The sequence below is a fragment of the Bombina bombina genome, chromosome 5 (genome assembly GCF_027579735.1).
Source record: "Bombina bombina isolate aBomBom1 chromosome 5, aBomBom1.pri, whole genome shotgun sequence".
NCBI classification, from domain to species: Eukaryota; Metazoa; Chordata; class Amphibia; order Anura; family Bombinatoridae; genus Bombina; species Bombina bombina.
Genome location: NC_069503.1, coordinates 1,100,419,025 through 1,100,441,782, shown reverse-complemented (window position 1 = coordinate 1,100,441,782; position 22,758 = coordinate 1,100,419,025). Strand labels below are relative to the sequence as shown.

General features: G+C 40.4%; 1 protein-coding gene across 1 annotated transcript in view; it reads left to right on the top strand.

Moving 5' to 3' along the window:
• Window positions 1-22,758, top strand: part of COL22A1 (collagen type XXII alpha 1 chain) — a 667,744-nt gene that overhangs the window by 558,106 nt on the left and 86,880 nt on the right. Inside the window, exon 50 of the mRNA XM_053715381.1 lies at window positions 4,681-4,734. Coding sequence (XP_053571356.1) covers window positions 4,681-4,734 — 54 coding nt within the window. The remainder of the gene's footprint in view (window positions 1-4,680; window positions 4,735-22,758) is intronic.

Here is a 22,758-nt window from a genome sequence, read left to right as displayed (position 1 = left end):
CTAAGGCTCTTTTTGTGTGGCAGTTTAATGATAGACTTTGTGATAGGTTTGAATGGTGTCTGGCCTCTATGGAGAATATTGGTTTCCAGTATGGGATTAATGACTTTTTTATATGGAGAGTCACATTTTCAGAAGAATTCCAGTTATAGAAAGAGACTAATACAGAACTAAAACCCCCTACAGAAGTTCGTGAAACCTAGGTTTATGTTTAATTAACATGCAATATGTATCCACTAGCTCTCTATCTTTGTTTAGTGGTTAACTTAATGGTATAATAGTATAGATAGAAATATAAGATAAGTACTGATATAGAAATTTATGAAACCTAGTTTTTTGGTTAAATAATGATGTAGCATGTAGCTATCAGCTCTTTTTTAAGGTGAATACATTGTGTAATGATATAAGCAATTACTATGTTAAAATCGAAGTCTGGAAGAACACATGGATATATAAGAAAATCAACATGTAAACAAAATATTGGATGTTTAGACACATTATTGGGGAAATAATAAAGTGACTATTACTATGAATGAAGATGAATAAAAAGGATCCACCTTAACAAAAAAAAAAAAAAAAAAAAAAAAAAAAAAAAAAGGAAATTTAGACACACTATGGGGATTACTAAGAAATAGAAAATTTCCACCTTTATGGGCAATTAAGGAAGAACCAATAGAGAACAAGTAAGACATTTAAATAGAGACAACTATTAGTCACCAGCATCTTGATAAAGCTCTGAACAGAGCGAAACGCGTCGAGCTGAGTGACTGATACACAGACTGAGGAACACTAACATTGTGAAGATTTATATACATAACCCGGGTTGTGCACTTTTCTATTGGCATTGCCATTTCTGAACTACCAATTTTAAAATCCACCTTAAAGAACTGCGTGCAAAGCACTAAGTGCAGTTCCATCTCTAACATCTTCCAGCTGAGCCACTAACGGAGATACGGAGTCTCGGGGAAATTATCCTCCTTTAGGGGAGTGTGACGTCAGACGCCGAACAGAGGCGGCAAAGCGAGAAGGACTGCAGTCAGAATCTACAAACTTATCTGACAAACACAGCGGCCCATTTCTAAAGGATCTGTGAGTACCGTAACAGCAAGTAAGCCCCAAAAAAGTGTGTGCTAAAAGTTCCATTTCTTTACATGACCATATAATGATAAAGTAAAGACTCTGACTGCGTGCAAAGCACTAAGAGCAGTCTCACACGGAGATACGGACTGTAACTAAGCAGAACCGCTTATATTATAAGGATACGATTTGCAAAAAATTTGTATAAACCTGTAAAGTAGAGATAAGGTATGAGCTTTTTCTAATATCATTGAAAAGTTGATGAGTGTTAAAATTGTATTGAGCATAGATCAAAGGTCAGCTCAGACAGAGTAACTATTTAACAGGATTTTGAGCTAGCTCCTTTGTTATTTAGTATCAAATGTTAAAACTCAGCAATTGTCTCAAGGCTCAATAATTATTGTTTTAAATAAATTTGGGAGACGTCCCATAGTTTAAACTCTCATTTTAGAGTAGCTTGTAAACAGTCTTATATAAAGGTTTTCTATTTTAAATAATTATTTTATTCTATTATTTTTATTTTTTTCAATTTTTAATTTTTAATAAATCGGCATCTATTTTGGATGATGTATTTTCTTTTTTGATATTGTCTTTCTTTTCATTCACACCTAAAATAGAGGGGTAAAACGCACTCTGGTATAATAGGAATATGAACGGTTTTTAAGTTGAGAATCACTATACACTAAGTACACATTGTGGAGAGAGACTTTAGGAGTAATCTACTCACATTATCTTCTTAAATATCCTTTTAAAATTTGAATTAACAAAATATTGTCCCTTTATATTTCACCATTTTAATATTATATCATACTATATTATACACATCCTATCACTATATTAGGAATATAAAAGGTCACTTAGCAACGTATGATCCCTTAAGCTGGAAACAACGCCCCTATAACCTTTTCTATCTAGATAAATCTTATTTATAAGACCGAAGGATCTTATATTAATAGGGTGTTTGGGATCTTTTAAAATTCCAGCGCTCTACTCATTCACACCCATTAAATAGTCTTAAAGCCCATGTACATGGGGAAAAATGTGTAAGGCCAGGTATGTTTGTAGCTGCCCAACTCCCTCCCCCTCCTTACTCTCTGATCCCCCTCCCTACCCTCTGATCCCCCCTCCCTACCCTTTGATCCCCCCATCCACTCGGAACCCCTCTCCCTCATCCCCCTCCTTGCCGCTGTCAAAAAATATTTTTCTGTAACAAAGCGGTCCCACCTGCCTCCGCCCCACTCCAGCAAGGTGCCGCCCACCTGCCTCCCTCCTAACCTTACCGGCGCAGGTATTTTTTTTCTGTAGTGTATCGGTCCCCATATATCATGTTGGGTTAGTGCACTTGAGAAATTGCGATCAGGTTTGCATGACTTGTTTCTAAGTTCAGCTTTTTGCACGCCTCAAGTTGGCGCTCGTGCAAAAACTTTTTACTTTTAAATTGTAATACTTGTGCTTACTGCTAGCAGAGTTAACATTAGGGGGAGCGATAACTACTGATCCCTCGTAATCTAGCCCTTAATGTGAATTGTACAAAGCATTAACTATCCAAATGTAGTAAAGTTGAGCACGATGCCTCGCTAACCAGGACATTTGCAAATTATTTTTTTTTCTGGATTAGCAATACATCAACAGCTATGGCTTCAACTATCACCTCTATGCTGATGTAACCAGATCTACCTATCCAACCTTGCACTCTCTCCTTCTGTCAATTCTCACATCAGCGACTGCTTATCTGGCATTTCCTCCTGGATGGCTTCTCACCACCTAAAAATAAACTTGTCCAAGACTGAACTACTTCTAAGCCCCCCCTCTAACTCTACTCCAGTTTCTAATTTTTCTATCACTGTTGGCAGGCGGCACCGCTATCGTACCATCCATAACCCTAAGTCCGCTGCCTTGGAGTCACACCTGACTAAAATCTGTCCTTCATTCCCCACATCCCATTGCTCTCTTCATCCTGCCGCAACCACCTACACAATATCTCCAAAATCCGTCCGTTTCTGAGCTCTGAAACTACTAAACAGCTAATCCACTCCCAGGTAATTTCCCGACTAGACTACTGTAATAACCTACTGTAATAACCCACCTCTCTCCCTTTCAATTCATCCTAAATGCATCTGCCAGGCTAATCCACCTCTCTCAAAGCTCTATTTCTGCTGCACCTCTCTTATTATTATTATTATCAGTTATTTGTAGACCGCCAACAGATGCCACAGCTCTCTGTGAGTCCCTTCACTGGCTCCCCATTCATAGCAGAGTTAAATTCAAAATTCTTACCCTGACCTACAAAGTCCGCCCCTCTCCAATGCTGCCCCACCCTACCTGTCCTCACTCATCAACAAATATACTCCAGCCTGCCCCCTAAGATCCAACAATGACCAGTCCTTGCATACTCTACCATCACCTCTTCTCATGCTAGACTACATGACTTCTCTCGTGCGGCACCAACACTCTGGAACACACTTCCTCAAGCTGTCAGACTCTTCCCTAACCTGCCCCCCTTTAAACGTTACCTAAAGACCTTTTTGTTCAGGGAAGCTTATCACCCGACTTAGTAACAAATTAATTTCACTTAACCAACAGTTGCTCTCATCTATCTCCTCACTTATATCATTCTCAACTTTGCAGTCCCCACCTCCTGTTTCCCATCCTCCTACCCATCTAGATTGTAAGTTCCCACGGGATTAGGGCCCTTAACTCCCCCTATTTTTGTCTGTATTTTTTTGTCTTTTATTGTATTATTTATACTTTTATCTTTGTACCCATGGGCAGAACTACGGAATCTGTTGGCACTTTATAAATAAAGAATAATAATAATATTAATACATTGTCCCTGATTGGTCCAAATTGCTGTAGTGGACCAAGTAAAGCAGGGAGCTGATTGGATACTGGCTTATGCACACTATTGAATCAGCCTCAGTCTCTTAAAGAAGAAATGCACTGTACAATTTAATATCTTTGTAAATATCTCTCTCTTACTCTCTCTCATTTTATTGTGATTCTGTGCACTCTCTTTTCTTAATATTCAAATATTCAAATTCATCATCATTATGTTATGGTTTTAAAGAACCTGTGAGTGCCTATTATTTGGTTTATATGTATGTGTGTGTGTGTGTGTGTATATATATATACTGTATTTACATTTTAGGCTCTTTCAATTTGGTTACAAATAAACATATCTTTTCTACAGTCCTGCATAATACTAAGTTTTCAAAACCTTGATAATGGTACATTTGTGATAAATTTATCTAATATTCAAAGACAATTTGCATCAGTGAACATTTTGCCATTTAATTAGTGTAGCAAGGAGTTTGTTGCTATGCTTGTTTACAACAGTTTTACGTGAACAGTACAAAAAGCTATAAACATAATATATTGAGATGAGGTCCCTGCGTACTGTATTTGCATGTCAAGTACCCAGTATGAAGAGTTGCTAATGTTTCTTGACAATTTTCTGAATCAACTATATGAAACACTTTGTAACTGAAGAAAATTGAGCAATTCATCAAAATGTCTCTATAAAACTGCACTTTCTTTGCTGTCATTTTTTGGCAATATTTATATGTTTTTTTTCTAATTTATTTTATCTCATTCAAATACTTTCAGGGAGCAGATGGGTTGCCCGGATTAATGGGTCCACAAGGACCACTGGGAGAAACTGTAAGTAACTCTTTCAACTAAGGAGTAAAATCCATGTTTGCATAATACATTTTACAATGAAGGATACTGTCATTATATATTGTGCTACAATGCTCACACCCATATTTGCGTTGAAACAACATAAATTATTTATATGGATGCTATTAAAGGATACAAAACTTTCCCAATTAGTCCCTTTTTTACATTTAAACCAACTGAGAGTGTGCTAAAAAAAAGTAGCAAATTAAATTAAAATGTATAAAAAATTCCTTACTAAATCTTTAATATCGGTTAGAGTCCGCAATGTGGAAGCCAAGTTGTCATTGTGTTTGTGGACTATAATATTGTAACTCCTGACAAGCAACCACCTTAAAGTGATGGTAAATTTCAGACTTTAAGAATATTGCAATGAAAAATATATTATTGTACAAGCAAAACCGCATTTTTTTTTTAAAGTGTATAAATACTTTTTAATAAAAAATTTATAATCCTACTTGGTATCTTCTGTTCCTCCGCCGCCTTTATTTCCTCTTTTGGCTGGGTTGTGACATAGAGAGCAGACCCACCCACACAATGGGGCCTATTTACTATGGTGCGAGCGGACATGATCTAATATAGCGGATCATGTCCGCCGCACATCGATAAATGCCGACAGCATACGCTGTTGGCATTTATCATTGCACCAGCAGTTCTTGTGAACTGCTGGTGCAATGCCGCCCCCTGCAGATTCGCGGACAATCGGCCCCTAGTAGCGGGTGTCAATCAACCTGATCGTATTTGATCAGGTTGATTTCTGTCCGCCGTCTCAGAGCAGGCGGACAGGTTATGGAGCAGCGGTCTTTAGATTCTGAAATTATTTATATAGAAAAACGCAAATGCTCAAAACCAACCGAGCACAAAAATTCCATTCCGGTTAATAAATATATTTCCTATTACATATAATACAAGTGAAATGAGTATGGTACCATTGCTTTGCGCTATCCATTGATAGTATAGGGCGCACTATACATGTATCTGCTATAATTAATCAGTTTAACAGACAACTTGTAATACCCAAAGTAATGTAATCGATTGTGTGAGATAGCATGCTTCATGTTAAGAATTGCACTTCACATGTAATCTAGACCTATAAATACAGCGAAAAAATCGATAATTTAAGAGCAAAGGGCTAGATTACAAGTGGAGCGCTAAATTTATCACCCGCCCATAAACAGGAAAAGTTACCTATTTACAGGCTCACGATAAATAACCAGCCATTAAAAATAACTGCAAGAAGCAGTTATGAGGGTTAAAGATGGCGGGTGTGGGGTGTTAGAAAAAAATTGGCACTGAAAAGTGCCTTCACATTGCGGTCTATGGGGAATTGTGTTTCCCTGTAAATATATATGTATATGCTTATATACATATATGTATGTGTTAATATGTGTATATACACATATAAACACATAAATATATAAGTATATATATATATATATATATATATATATATATATAAGATCTGCTGCCGTCGCTGTGCAACTTACCCCCTTTGCTAGTTCTCAATGCTTCCATGGAGAAATGTAATCTAATGTAATTTTCTGAGCACTAATTGCTACCACAACCTCACAGTAGCAATAACCAGCCACTTGTAATGGATAGATAATTATGGCACACCTGCAAACAGGCAAATTTGTCCATTTGCGGGCGCGTAATAAATTAGCATTCCACTTGTAATCTTGCTCTTAGTGTTTAATATCCCTTTAAATGAAATGATACTATTGTATCAAACTTAAACAACTGAATAGTGGAATGGATAGAAAGTAGAACACAAATTCTAGTATTCAAAGAGAGTGAAAAATGGAACTTCCTGTATCCCTTGTGAGTGGGTGCAGTTTTTTCCCCCTTCAGTTTAACCTTGACAGACTATATATATATATACTATTGCAAATATTAAAATTGTGCAGTGAGGACTCCAACACATTTGTTCACAATACACCTAACTGAAGTGAAGCGCAATGCGAATGTGACCTTGCGGTTGCATTGTGTGAAAGCTCTCTGCTCATGAGAGCGCGCTTCCATAGGCTCCAATGGGAGCCTCGTTCTGATGCCGATAGACACAGCACAGAGGGCAGCAAAGTTTAAATATATATATTCTAGTCCTAAAGCCCATGTACACGGGCCATTTTTTGCAGTACAGCGGGCCATATTTTGCAGTACAGCTTTCTCTCTCCCCCTTTCTTTTGCTCTCTCTCCCTTCTCTTTTGCTCTCTCTCCCCCCTCTTTTCTCTCTCCCCCCTCTCTTTTGCTCTCTCTCCCCCCTCTCTTTTGCCCCCCCCTCTTTTGCTCTCTCTCCCCCCTCTTTTGCTCTCTCTCCCCTCTTTTACTCTCTCTCCCCTCTCTTTTGCTCTCTCTCCCCTCTTTTTTGTTCTCTCTCCCCCTCTTTTGCTCTCTCTCTCCTCTCCTTTGCTGTCTCTCCCCTCTCTTTTGCTCTCTCTCCCCCTCTTTTGCTCTCTCCCCCCCTCTTTTGCTCTCTCTCTCGCCCCTCTCTTTTGCTCTCTCCCCCTCTCTTTTGCTCTCTCTCCCCTCTTTTTTGTACTCTCTCCCCCTCTTTTGCTCTCTCTCTCCTCTCTTTTGCCGTCTCTCCCCTCTCTTTTGCTCTCTCTCCCCCTCTTTTGCTCTCTCCCCCCCTCTTTTGCCCTCTCTCGCCCCTCTCTTTTGCTTTCTCTCCCCCCTCGGTTTTGCTCTCTCTCCCCTCTTTTGCTCTCTTTCCCCCCTCTCTTTTGCTCCCTCTCCCCCTCTCTTTTGCTTTCTCTCCCCCTCTTTTGCTCTCTCTCCTCCCTCTCTTTTGCTTTCTTTCCCCTCTCTTTTGCTGTCTCTCCTCTTTTACTCTCTCTCCCCTCTTTTGCTCTCTCTCCCCCCTCTTTTGCTCTCTCCCACCATCTTTTGCTCTCTCTCTCTTTCTCTCCCCTCTTTTGCTCTCTCTCCCTCCCTCTTTTGCTCTCTCTTCCCCCCCCTTTTGCTTTCTCTACCCCCTCTTTTGCGCTCACCACCCCGCCTGCCCCTGCCACGTCCGGTCCCGCACATGCCCCGTCCACATCACGCCCACTGTTCTCACTGTGGACATCAGCTGCAGGTCAGTTTGTAGAAGGCCGGGTGTGTTTGTCCTCGCACAGTCTACTGAGCATGAAAGCTTCAGACAAACACACTTGGCATTTTATATGATAGGATATGAATATATACACATATATATATATTTATGTGTTTATATGTGTATATACACTTATAAACATATAAATATTTATGAATATAAGCATATACATACAGTATATATTTACAGTTTTAATACAGTCCCCTATAGACCGCAATGTAAAGGCACTTTTCAGTGTTTGTTTGTTTTCTAGCACCCCACATACACTCACTTTCACCCCTTATAACTGCTTTGTGCAGTTATTTTAAAAAAATAAATAAAATAAAGATGCTATTATTTTTTATTTTATTTTTTTATTAAGGAAAACTACACTTTATTTTGGAGCAAATTGGGGGACATTTTTTTTAATTTACAAGAGGTCTAATCTCTGGTTAATGAATGCTAGCGCAAAGTATTATCACAAGCTTGCGGTAGCATTTACCAGCCACTCTTAATGGCAGGTTATTTAATGTGCGCCTGTAAACGGGCAAATTTGCTTTTATACCTGTTTGGTGATTTTGCTTCCTAATGTCATCCAGTACTCGGTAATAAATGGAAAAAGTGTTGACTGAGGTTTTGTTAAGTCCTTCTTGCTTTGGAATTCAAAATTGAAAATTGCACCTTTAACCTATCATTACAAGGACATGAAACAAAAAATAAATAAATCATGATTTGCATAGAGAAGAGCATGCAATATTCCAGTTTACTTCTATTATCTAATTTTCTTATTTTTCTTGGTATCCTTTGTTGAAGAGCATACCTAGGTAGGCTCAGTAGCTGGCAGCGACCTGCTGATTTGTGGATGCACATATATGCCTCTTTTCATTGACTTACCAACATGGTCAGCTAGCTCCCAGTAGTGCATTGCTGCTCTTTCATTAAAGGATACCAAGACAATGAAGCAAAATTGATGATACAAGTAAAATGGAAAGTTGCTTAAAATTATAAAATGTTAGATCGTGGTCAGGCCTACATTTTGTATGCAGTGATCAATTGCTGACAAATACTATGTAGAAGTAAAAATATATATAACGTCACTTTAAATACATTTCTTACAATAACCTTAATGACATAAAACATTGATCCTGCAGTCATATTTGGAATGTTTAATACATTTTTAACTAATAACTGTTTTGGCCTCAGGGTCAGACCACAAAGACAAAACCAATTATAAATCTTCTCCAAGAAATCAAATGTTAATTTTCTTCTTTGTAAAGTTTAATTCAGTGTCTGCAGTATGATTATGTATAAAATTATGATGCGCTTAAGGCTAATAGAAAGTCTGTCACTAAATTATGACTTTTCAGCATAAAACGGCGTGTTCTATCTATTTAGCCACTAAAACATTAATTTAACCAACTGATATGTCACGTTTTATCATTAAACAAGGTTAAATCACACAGTCAGCCTGATACTCACATCAGACTTTCTATATCCCCATAACTAAGCTCTGTGAACATGTAAAATTACTAAAAAGCCTATTACAATGTATAGAGAAGTTATGGGGAGCGACACCGATAAGTCTCACATGCTTTATGTATTCAAAGGGACATGAAACAGTTTGAAATTGTAGGATAAGCGGCTAGATTACAAGTGGAGTGCAATTGATCGCGCTGACTGGGTAGTGGGTGGGTGGGTGGTAAAAAAGGTTAACCAGGTAATCATTAAAAACATTTTAACTGTTACAGTCGAGCACAAAACAAAATACCACTGAAACTGAGCTTTTGGAGATCTAAAGTAAACTGTTATCGCCTGATAGTTTGAAAACAAAAAAAGCATGAAAATGATAAGGAAATATGTTATATTTTATATGTAGTACACCTTAAAGAATGGTTTATTATTGCCTTAAAGGTTTTTACGCAGAGTTAAAGGGATAGGAAATTCAAAATTAATCTTGCATGAATCCGATAGAGCACATCATTTTAAAGGGACATGAAACCCAAATTTTTTCTTTCATGATTTAGAAAAAGCATACAATTATAAACAACTTTCTAATTTACTTTTATTATCTATTTTGCTTCATTCTTTTGATATTCTTTGCTGAAAAGCATATCTAGATATGCTTAGTAGCTGCTGATTGGTAGCTGCACATAGATGCCTCCTGTGATTGGTTCACATTGTGCATTGCTATTTCTTCATTAAAGTATATCTAAAGAATGAAGCAAATTAGGTAGTAGAAGTAAATTGAAATATTGTTTAAAGTTGTATTCTCTACCTTAATCATGAAAGAAAATGTTTGGGTATAGTGTCCCTTTAAGACACTTTTAACTTCACTTCTATTTTCAAATGTGCTTTGTTCTCTTGGTACCCCTTGTTGATAAAGAATACCCACATATTCTACACTAGTAGGAGCTAGCTGCTGATTGGTGCCGGCATATGTATAAATGTATTTGTATGTGTGTATGAATGTGTGTGTCTATATTTGTTTGAGTTGTTTTATAATTTTTCTGAAATACTGTATTATATAACTAAGTGAAAATATTCACTACATAGGCGGAGATTAGTGCACCATAAGCTTAGTGCTTGAGCGATAACCAACATGAGGTTTATAGCCTGTCCCCGTAGAGGTCTTTTATGTGATGAATGTAGCGCACCCACGCTATCTGACATCCAGATGCCTTAGTGTATCACTTAATCAATAAAATATTACTTCTGACTAGCACAAACATAGAAGTGCTTTTACTTTAACTTGTGCAATGTTAATGTACAATAGCTACAATACTTTTAAGCTCCACTAGTACATAATGTGGTGTGTATTAAAATAAAACCTGCATTATACATTATACAGTGTTAATGTATTCTGAAAATGTTCTCATTTGACTGCTATGTTCTTTTATTACAAGTTTACAGAAGATTACAGAACATTGTTCATAAATGTAACACACACATTCTCTTCCTCTTTAAATGGGAATGATGGACACAAGGAGGCCTATTTATCATATGTCTGTCGTACCTGATCCGACAGTGCGGATCAGGTCCGACAGACATCGCTGAAAGCACCAGAAACACCGTCCCTCAAGCTCTATCCGGAGCTTGATAAATGGGCCCCAAGATCTTTAACTTCTTACAAACTAAACAATTAATAGGAACACAAAAAGCTCTATTCACAATGATTGACTATCCACACACCACACTGGAATTAGGTTTAGACTTAGGCCTAGTTTCCACTGAGGTCCTAAGTTTGGAAACTAATGGTAACATAAAAAATCTCTATAAACTTTGATAAAAATAAATGTTTTGATCACCAGTTTCCACAATTTACCACATCATTGGAAACTAGACCTTAATAGTTAAAGGGACACTGATGTTTAAAATTGTTGCCGGCTAGTGATGTCGCAAACCTAAAAATTTGGGTTCGCGAACGGCGAACGCGTACTTCCGCAAAAGTTCACGAACGGGCGAACCGGGCGAAACGCCATAGACTTCAATGGGCAGGCGAATTTTAAAACCCACAGGGACTCTTTCTGGCCACAATAGTGATGGAAAAGTTGTTTCAAGGGGACTAACACCTGGACTGTGGCATGCCGGAGGGGTATCCATGGCAAAACTCCCATAGAAAATTACATAGTTGATGCAGAGTCTGGTTTTAATCCATAAAGGGCATAAATCACCTAACATTCCTACATTATTTGGAATAACGTGCTTTAAAACATCAGGTATGATGTTGTATCGATCAGGTAGTGTAAGGGTTACGCCTGCTTCACAGTGACAGACCAAACTCCCCGTTTAAAGGGACAGTCTACACCAGAATTTTTATTTTTTTAAAAGATAGATAATCCCTTTATTACCAATTTCCCAGTTTTGCATAACTAACACATTTATAATAATATACTTTTAACCTATGTGATTATCTTGTATCTAAGCCTCTGCAAACTGCCCCTTTTTTCAGTTCTTTTGACAGACTTGCAGTCTAGCCAATCAGTGCCTGCTCCCAGATAACTTCTTGTGCACTAGCACAGTGTTATCTATATGAAATACGTGAACTAACACCGTCTAGTGGTGAAAAACTGTTAAAATGCAATATGAAAGAGGTGGGCTTCAAGGTCTAAGAAATTAGCATATGAACCTACTAGGTTAAGCTTTCAACTAAGAATACCAAGAAAACAAAGCAAAATTGGTGATAAAAGTAAATTGGGGGGACTTCCGGTGGGCGGGATTACTGGATGGAAGCAAGTGCTGGGAGCTCTGCATGTTTGAGCTACAAATAACGCTCATTCACCATTTTACACCGCCATCCAGACCCCCACGTTATGTGTCTTGCTAGGAGACTTTGAAACTGTCATCGCTAGCCGACTTTTTGAAAGTGAAGGGCATCACATCGGCCCTAGCCCCCGGGAGCAATTTACGATACCCTTGTGGTCCGCCATATTGGCGCATCAGCTAAGTCATCTTGTGCGTTGTTAAAATTGACTAACACCCGACTAGAACCCTGCTTCATGTTGTTGGAGTGACTGCACCCCCTACCAGCATAATAACACCCAATCGGTAGACGGGAGAACATTACCCACGTGGCAATGACTTCAGGAAGAGACCTTGCCGAGACGCTACTAGCAACTTTTGCAACTAAATTTGACCACCTACTTAACAGCTGTGAGAAACTAATACAAATGGCCCATATCGCTGGCCGACAATGTTTTCCAGAGCCAGAACACCAAGCAAAATGCCATGCACTAGAACCGCAAGCTCTGGATAGCGCTAGTTGCTTCATGATTGTCCGGCATCCTGACCAGGTGGAAAACCGCGGCGACGCAACTCCCTAACCTACTAATGCCCGCGCTGCTCTACATGCGCTGGGTGGAGATGACAGTCTCATAACTTCTGCTGCACAGGGGAGCAGACAAGTAACAGCCATTCCTACCCCACTACAGGAAACCGCTTTGCAGAGGGCCCCGAGGTCGGTCCCAAGAGGCGACAGCTACTCTGCTGTTGTACTACTACACTTACTGCAGGTTACAGGGCAGACCTCCTTTCATCTACAGAAAAGCTGCATCCTTCTCAGGCGTGGGTGCCACATTCCATCCCGGGCTGGAGTTGGGTGATCTGCTTATATTCACAGTTCGCTGTTCCAGCTGACTGAATAGCGATGTGGCTGCATGAATGGATATCTACATCTAGCTGCGGCACAATTGTGGAACCCCACGGCTATGTACCAGCAAAGGTCTAGTTTAAATACAAGTGAACTTTCGTATACACTACACACCTTTCTTCCAATCAAACCTGCACTATTTATTTTGCCTAACCTCACGAAACTGGCTGAAAATTATCAATATCTAATGTCACAGTCGGTGTTTTAAAAACTCTGGAAGGCTTTCGAATGGAGACTGATCACTGTCGGTTCTAGCCCTGTTGGCTTTTATGACTTGTTTACTTGTCTGGTTTATTTACCACAGTTATGTACCAGCAAAGGCCTAGTTTAAATACGTGTAAACTCACATATTTTGCATACTCTACAAATCACTTTCCCAATAATACCTGCATTATTTATTTATTCTGCCTAACCTCACAAAGCTGATTAAAAAACTCCCTGAAATGCACATTCAGTATCCACTTACTTGTTAACCCTTGACAGGCTACATATGAATCAAATTCTTTTTATATATTCACACCAAAATTGGAGCAGCTACATATCATGCTTGTTTTTGTTCTGTTTTCTATAATGTTCACTGAGACTGCCCCCTTAAAGATCCAACTAAGCTTACTATCCTCAGGCTTGCCATAAACATAAACATTCTCATGCAAGTATAGCCACACACTCAAAGGCATACAGATAAAGAGTTCTCACTGCCAGTTAGCTCAGCGTAGTGGGTTCAGAATCAGCTCTACTTATATCTATAGCTATCATGTTTTATAAACTATTACTCTACTGGGTTAAACCTCTAAGGAAAATATTTAGCAGGTAGCATTATGATCATTATGATTTTGTGAGGAAAAACCTTTAAACTACATCTGCCAACTCTTAGATTGTCGCCTGCAAACTGTTCCCTCTATGCTTGTCTGTACATGCCACGTCAGCCTGTAAGATCTGGACACTCGCATACACCTTACATGCTTTTTGTCAGCGACTGGGTGACTGCACACATTCTTAAACCTACACTATCTATTTTGCCCAACCTCACGAAACTGGCTGACAATTATCAGTATCTAATGTCACAGCTGGTGTTTTGAGAACTCTGGAAGGCTCTCGAATAGAGACTGATCACTGTCGGTTCTAGCCCTGTTGGCTTTTATGACTTGTTTACTTGTCTGGTTTATTTACCACAGTTATGTACCAGCAAAGGCCTAGTTTAAATACGTGTAAACTCACAAATTTTGCATATTCTACAAATCACTTTCCCAATAATACCTGCATTATTTATTTATTCTGCCTAACCTCACAAAGCTGATTAAAAAACTCCCAGAAATGCACATTCAGTATCCACTTATTTGTTAACCCTTGGCAGGCTCCATATGAATCAAACTCTTTTTATATATTCACACCAAAATTAAAGCAGCTACATATCATGCTTGTTTTTGTTCTGTCTTCTATAGTGTTCATTGAGACTGCCCCCTTAAGGATCCAACTAAGCTTACTATCCTCAGGCTTGCCATAAACATGAACATTCTCATGCAAGTATAGCCACACACGCAAAGTCATACAGATAAAGAGTTCTCACTGCCAGTTAGCTCAGCGTAGTGGGTTCAGAATCAGCTCTACTTATACCTATAGATATCATGTTTTATATACTATTACTCTAATGGGTTAAACCTTAATGAATATATTTAGCAGGTAGCATTATGATCATTATGATTCTGTGAGGAATAGCCTTTAAACTACATCTGCCAACTCTTAGAATGTCCCTGCAAACTGTTGCCTCTATGCTTGTCTGTACATGCCACGTCAGCCTGTAAGATCTGGACACTCGCATACACCATACATGCTTTTTGTCAGCGACTGGGTGACTGCACACATTCTCTTATCAGGGGAGCCAGGTTTGAACTACTGAGCTACATAACTCAGTAGTTACTAAGATGTCCTCCCTACTCTCTATTGCCCTATTAGATAGACCCTATTAAGTAACATGCCTCTGACAGCATATAGAGTCCAACCTTATACCTTATATATTCTCTTGACCATACCACTTATACTTGATTACGAATTGCACAGCTATGATCCTATTCCACCACAGTGCCAAGGCACTCACTCTTACTCTCAAATCTCTGGGGACGATGGTGTGTTTAGTGTAGTTTACTGTCATGTCTAGTTCAGTCCCAGCAATGTATACAAGTATCTCAGAAAGGTTGACCCAAGTCTCCCTTATTGAAATTTGACAACTCTTTATTAATATAAGTGATCCAACGATATTACTAGCTGCTTATTGTATTGTACTCATGCCGCACTAACTCATAGATTATTCTGGGGAATAGGCAGAAATGGTATGTATAGGTATGTATACACTTGTTGTGTCCCCCCCAACCCTCACCACTCTATTCCTCCCTCTTCCCCGGCTTCCCCTCCTTCGCCTCCCCTTACCTCCCACGTTTTATGTTATGTGTCTGTTTATTCCCCCACCCCTTTCCATTCTACCTGTCCCTCTCCCCAGTTCCCCCCCCCCCTCTGCTCCCCCCCTGTTACATATCTGTTTGTTTGTTAATAATGCTAAAAAACCCAATGTGGTGGTGCGGATCCATATCTACTAGAGCAGTGGTTAACTGCTGAAAATTCTCGAAGTTATATGTATGTTATTGTATGAAATCGCAGCTGCTTGTATTGTCTTACCTACCTTCTTGACTCACCCTGCGAGGTGGGCTGGAGGGGCATCTTGTAACTTTGCACCCCATATTGGTTATAAATAAAAGTTTAAAAAAAAAAAAAAAAAAAAAAAAAAAGTAAATTGGAAAATTGTTTAAAATTACATGCTCTATCTGAATCAATGAAGTTTATTTTGGCCTAGACTGTCCCTTTAACGCACCACAAACAACCGCAAACAGTCCATTTGCACAACCGCAAACTCCCCATTTGCACAAGGTTGGATACCAATCTAGCCATGTCCCGTTCCTTGTCCTCACTGATATCATTGAAGGTCTCTTCCTCCACCCAGCCACGTACAACACCAAGGGTCCCCTAAAGGTGAAAACAAGCCCCCTGGGAAGCCTGCTGTGTTTGGTCTTCCACCTCCTCAAAGCCACCTTCCTCCTCTGACTCCTCTTCTTCAGACTCCTCTCTCTGCGTTGCCTCTCTCTGCATTATTATAAGGTGTGTTAAGTAGTACTATTCCTATCAGTTTAATCCCTGTTACGTCCCCTATCAGGGGATGTGTATATGGCATGGATTTTAGGAACCGGGAGATGGAAAAAGATGCTTGGTCGGTCCTCCTACTTCAAATATGGGGCACTGCGCGTGCAATCTAATGTGCCACCATATAGGAGTGGTGTGTTAAGTAGTACTATTCTTATCAGTTTAATCCCTGTTACGTCCCCTATCAGGGGATGTGTATATGGCATTGATTTTAGGAACCGGGAGATTGAAAAAGATAATAATAATAATAATAATGGTTGCGCATCACTATCACTCATTTCTTCCAACTGATGTGTAAATAACTCCTCTGACAGATCAAGTGAAGCGACTGTGGTGCTAGTGTTGGTGGTGGCGGCAGGCAGGCTGTAGAAGATTGGGTGTCCTGTGTTAGCCAGTCAACTATGTCTACAGAAATGTTCGAGTTCGGGGTACATGGCCTCTGAACACTGGGCATTATTCTAGGGCCAAAGGGAATCACAGCATCACAAACACGATGGCCCCTGCGGGGCGGCCTGCCTCTGCCTGTCATTTTTTTTCTGATTAGTGGTACTATGCGTGCAAGCTACTGTGACAACAGATATGAGTAGCACTGTGCACTGGCAGAAGTTGGCAGAGAAGACGCTGTAGGCCTGACACACATGCTTGCAGACAACTAACTGCTATTCAATCTATTACAGTCAAAATTGTATTTTTTTTTTTAAATGTACACTACTGTTACACCAGATATGAGTTGCACTGGGGTGACACTGTGCCCTGGCAGGCACTGAAACGCACACGTGTGAAGGGAACTGACTGCTATTATTTAACACAGTCAAAAAAGTGATGTTTTTTTTAAATCTACACTACTGTTACACCAGATATGAGTTGCACTGGTGTGACACTGTGCCCTGGCAGGCAGGCCCTGAAACGCACACGTGTGAAGGAAACTGACTGCTATTATTTAACACAGTCAAAAAAGTGTTGTTTTTTTAAAATCTACTCTACTGTTACACCAGATATGAGAGTTGCACTGGGGTGACACTGTGCCCTGGCAGGCAGGCCCTGAAACGCACACGTGTGAAGGAAACTGACTGCTAATATTTAACACTGTCAAAAAAGTGTTTTTTTTTTTAAATGTACACTACTGTTACACCAGATATGAGTTGCACTGGGGTGACACTCTGCCCTGGCAGGCACTGAAACGCACACGTGGGAAGGAAACTGACTGCTATTATTTCACACAGTCAAAAAAGTGTTTTTGTTTTTTTTAAATCTACACTACTGTTACACCAGATATGAGTTGCACTGGGGTGACACTGTGCCCTGGCAGGCAGGCCCTGAAACGCACACGTGTGAAGGAAACTGACTGCTATTATTTAACACAGTCAAAATAGTTTTTTTTTTTTAAATCTACACTACTGTTACACCAGATATGAGTTGCACTGGGGTGACACTGTGCCCTGGCAGGCAGGCCCTGAAACGCACAGGTGTGAAGGAAACTGACTGCTATTATTTAACACAGTCAAAAACGTGTTGTTTTTTTTAAATCTACACCACTGTTACACCAGATATGAGGTGCACTGGGGTGACACTGTGCCCTGGCAGGCAGGCCCTGAAACGCACACGTGTGAAGGAAACTGACTGCTATTAGTTAACACAGTCAAAAAAGTGTTGTTTTTTTTTTAATCTACACTACTGTTACACCAGATATGAGTTGCACTGGGGTGACACTGTGCCCTGGCAGGCAGGCCCTGAAACGCACACGTGTGAAGGAAACTGACTGCTATTATTTAACACAGTCAAAAAAGTGTTGTTTTTTTAAATATACACTACTGTTACACCAGATATGAGTTGCACTGGGGTGACACTGTGCCCTGGCAGGCAGGCCCTGAAACGCACACGTGTGAAGGAAACTGACTGCTATTAGTTAACACAGTCAAAAAAGTGTTGTTTTTTTTTAAATCTACACTACTGTTACACCAGATATGAGTTGCGCTGGGGTGACACTGTGCCCTGGCAGGCAGGCCCTGAAACGCACACGTGTGAAGGAAACTGACTGCTATTATTTAACACAGTCAAAAAAGTGTTTTCTTCTGTTAAGTGTGATCAGTCCACGGGTCATCATTACTTCTGGGATATAACTCCTCCCCAACAGGAAGTGCAAGAGGATTCACCCAGCAGAGCTGCATATAGCTCCTCCCCTCTACGTCACTCCCAGTCATTCTCTTGCACCCAACGACTAGATAGGATGTGTGAGAGGACTATGGTGATTTTATTTAGTTTTATTTCTTCAATCAAAAGTTTGTTATTTTTTAATAGCACCGGAGTGTGTTATTCCTTCTCTGGTAGAATTTGAAGAAGAATCTACCAGAGTTTTTACTATGATTTTAGCCGGAGTAGTTAAGATCATATTGCTGTTTCTCGGCCATCTGAGGAGAGGTAAACTTCAGATCAGGGGACAGCGGGCAGATTAATCTGCAAAGAGGTATGTAGCAGCTTTTATTTTCTGACAATGGAATTGATGAGAAAATCCTGCCATACCGATATAATATCATGTATGTATATTTTACATTTGAGTATTCTGGGGAATGGTACTTCTCTGGAATTACACTGTGTATATAAGACTTTAGCCTATTTGCAAGCAACAGGCTTTTTAATAATTTATGTTAAACGTTTTTGCTGGAATGTAAAATCGTTTTCATTTTCTGAGGTACTGGGTGAATAAAATGTTTGGGCACTATTTTTCCACTTGGCAGTTGCCCGTACCTAGACGACATTCTGATACAAGCTTCAAGCTTTCAAACTGCCAAGTCTCATACAGAGTTAGTACTGGCTTTTCTAAGGTCACATGGATGGAAGGTGAACGAAAAGAAAAGTTCACTCGTTCCACTTACAAGAGTTCCCTTCCTGGGGACTCTTATAGATTCTGTAGAAATGAAGATTTACCTGACAGAGGACAGGTTAAAAAGACTTCAAAGTGCTTGCCGCGCCCTTCATTCCATTCAACACCCGTCAGTGGCTCAATGCATGGAGGTAATCGGCTTAATGGTAGCGGCAATGGACATAGTACCCTTTGCTCGCTTACACCTCAGACCACTGCAACTGTGCATGCTAAGTCAGTGGAATGGGGATTACTCAGACTTGTCCCCTTCTCTGAATCTGGATCAAGAGACCAGAAATTCTCTTCTATGGTGGCTTTCTCGGCCACATCTGTCCAGGGGGATGCCATTCAGCAGACCAGACTGAACAATTGTAACAACAGACGCCAGCCTTCTAGGTTGGGGTGCCGTCTGGAATTCTCTGAAAGCTCAGGGACAATGGAGTCAGGAGGAGAGTCTCCTGCCAATAAACATTCTGGAATTGAGAGCAGTTCTCAATACCCTCCTGGCTTGGCCCCAGTTGACAACTCGGGGGTTCATCAGGTTTCAGTCGGACAACATCACGACGGTAGCCTACATCAACCATCAGGGAGGGACAAAAAGCTCCCTAGCAATGATGGAAGTATCAAAGATAATTTGCTGGGCAGAGTCTCACTCTTGCCACCTGTCAGCAATTCACATTCCGGGAGTGGAGAACTGGGAGGCGGATTTCTTAAGTCGTCAGACTTTTCATCCGGGGGAGTGGGAACTTCATCCGGAGGTCTTTGCCCAAATACTTCGACGTTGGGGCAAACCAGAGATAGATCTCATGGCGTCTCGACAGAATGCCAAGCTTCCTCGTTACGGGTCCAGATCCAGGGATCCAGGAGCAGTCCTGATAGATGCCCTGACAGCGCCTTGGGACTTCAGGATGGCTTACGTGTTTCCACCCTTCCCGATGCTTCCTCGATTGATTGCCAGAATCAAACAGGAGAGAGCATCAGTGATTCTAATAGCACCTGCATGGCCACGCAGGACTTGGTATGCAGACCTGGTGGACATGTCATCCTGTCCACCCTGGTCTCTACCTCTGAAACAGGACCTCCTGATACAGGGTCCTTTCAAACATCAAAATCTAACTTCTCTGAAGCTGACTGCTTGGAAATTGAACGCTTGATTTTATCAAGACGTGGGTTTTCTGAGTCCGTTATTGATACCTTAATACAGGCTAGGAAGCCTGTTACCAGAAAGATTTACCATAAAATATGGCGTAAATACCTATATTGGTGCGAATCCAAAGGTTACTCTTGGAGTAAGGTTAGGATTCCTAGGATATTGTCTTTTCTACAAGAAGGTTTAGAAAAGGGTTTATCTGCTAGTTCATTAAAGGGACAGATCTCAGCTCTGTCCATTCTGTTACACAAACGTCTGTCAGAAGTTCCAGACGTTCAGGCTTTTTGTCAGGCTTTGGCCAGGATTAAGCCTATGTTTAAAACTGTTGCTCCGCCATGGAGTTTAAACCTTGTTCTTAACGTGTTACAGGGCGTTCCGTTTGAACCCCTCCATTCCATTGATATAAAGTTGTTATCTTGGAAAGTTCTATTTTTAATGGCTATTTCCTCGGCTCGAAGAGTCTCTGAGTTATCAGCCTTACATTGTGATTCTCCTTATTTGATTTTTCATTCGGATAAGGTAGTTCTGCGTACTAAACCTGGGTTCTTACCTAAGGTAGTCACTAACAGGAATATCAATCAAGAGATTGTTGTTCCTTCTTTGTGTCCAAATCCTTCTTCAAAGAAGGAACGTCTACTGCACAATCTGGATGTAGTTCGTGCCCTAAAATTTTACTTACAGGCAACTAAGGAATTTCGACAAACGTCTTCTCTGTTTGTCGTTTACTCTGGTCAGAGGAGAGGTCAAAAGGCTTCTGCTACCTCTCTTTCTTTTTGGCTTCGTAGCATAATACGTTTAGCTTATGAGACTGCTGGACAGCAGCCTCCTGAAAGAATTACAGCTCATTCTACTAGAGCTGTGGCTTCCACTTGGGCCTTCAAGAATGAGGCCTCTGTTGAACAGATTTGCAAGGCTGCAACTTGGTCTTCGCTTCATACTTTTTCCAAATTTTACAAATTTGACACTTTTGCTTCCTCGGACGCTATTTTTGGGAGAAAGGTTCTTCAGGCAGTGGTTCCTTCTGTATAAAGAGCCTGCCTATCCCTCCCGTCATCCGTGTACTTTTGCTTTGGTATTGGTATCCCAGAAGTAATGATGACCCGTGGACTGATCACACTTAACAGAAGAAAACATAATTTATGCTTACCTGATAAATTCCTTTCTTCTGTAGTGTGATCAGTCCACGGCCCGCCCTGTTTTTTAAGGCAGGTAAATATTTTTTAAATTATACTCCAGTCACCACTACACCTTTGGCTTCTCCTTTCTCGTTGGTCCTTGGTCGAATGACTGGGAGTGACGTAGAGGGGAGGAGCTATATGCAGCTCTGCTGGGTGAATCCTCTTGCACTTCCTGTTGGGGAGGAGTTATATCCCAGAAGTAATGATGACCCGTGGACTGATCACACTACAGAAGAAAGGAATTTATCAGGTAAGCATAAATTATGTTTTTTTTAAAAAAAATCTACACTACTGTTACACCAGATATGAGTTGCACTGGGGTGACACTGTGCCCTGGCAGGCAGGCCCTGAAACGCACACGTGTGAAGGAAACTGACTGCTATTATTTAACACAGTCAAAAAAGTGTTGTTTTTTTAAAATCTACACTACTGTTACACCAGATATGAGTTGCACTGGGGTGACACTGTGCCCTGGCAGGCAGGCAGGCAGGCACTGAAACGCACACGTGTGAAGGAAACTGACTGCTATTATTTAACACAGTCAAAAAAGTGTTGTTTTTTTAAATCTACACTACTGTTACACCAGATATGAGTTGCACTGGGGTGACACTGTGCCCTGGCAGGCAGGCACTGAAACGCACACGTGTGAAGGAAACTGACTGCTATTATTTAACACAGTAAAAAAACTGTTGTTTTTTTTAAATCTACACTACTGTTACACCAGATATGAGTGGCGGCACTGGGCAAGTGGGCACAGTATACGCTGTGAGGCTGACACACACGCTGGCAGGCAGGCAACTGCAATTAGATTACACAGGAAAAAAAAAAAAAAAGCAGACTGATGTTCTAGCCCTAAAAAGGGCTTTTTGGGTGCTGTCCTTACAGCAGAGATCAGATGAGTCCTTCAGGACTGTAGTGGACACTGAATACACTAGCCTAGCTATCAATTTCCCTATTAAATCAGCAGCAGCTACACTGTCCCTCCTCTCACTAACAATGCAGCTTCCGAATGAATCTAAAATGGATGCTGTCCAGGAGGTAGGAGGGTCTGGGAGGGAGGGTCTGCTGCTGATTGGCTGTAATGTATCTGCTGACTGTGAGGTACAGGGTCAAAGTATTACTCAATGATGACGAATAAGGGGCAGATCGAACATCGCATATGTTCGCCCGCCGCGGCGAACGCGAACATGCTATGTTCGCCGGAGACTATTTGCGGGCAAACTATTCGCAACATCACTATTGCCGGCTAATTTCTTGTGCTCTTTCTGTTTGAGCACCTGCATGCATGAAAAATTAAAATACAACTACACCACCTTCTTTTTTTATATTATTATTTTTACTTCACAGATTTCAAAATTAAAGGGACATTCCAGCCAAAATTAAAATCCACATGGATGAATTTCACTTTTGAATAGA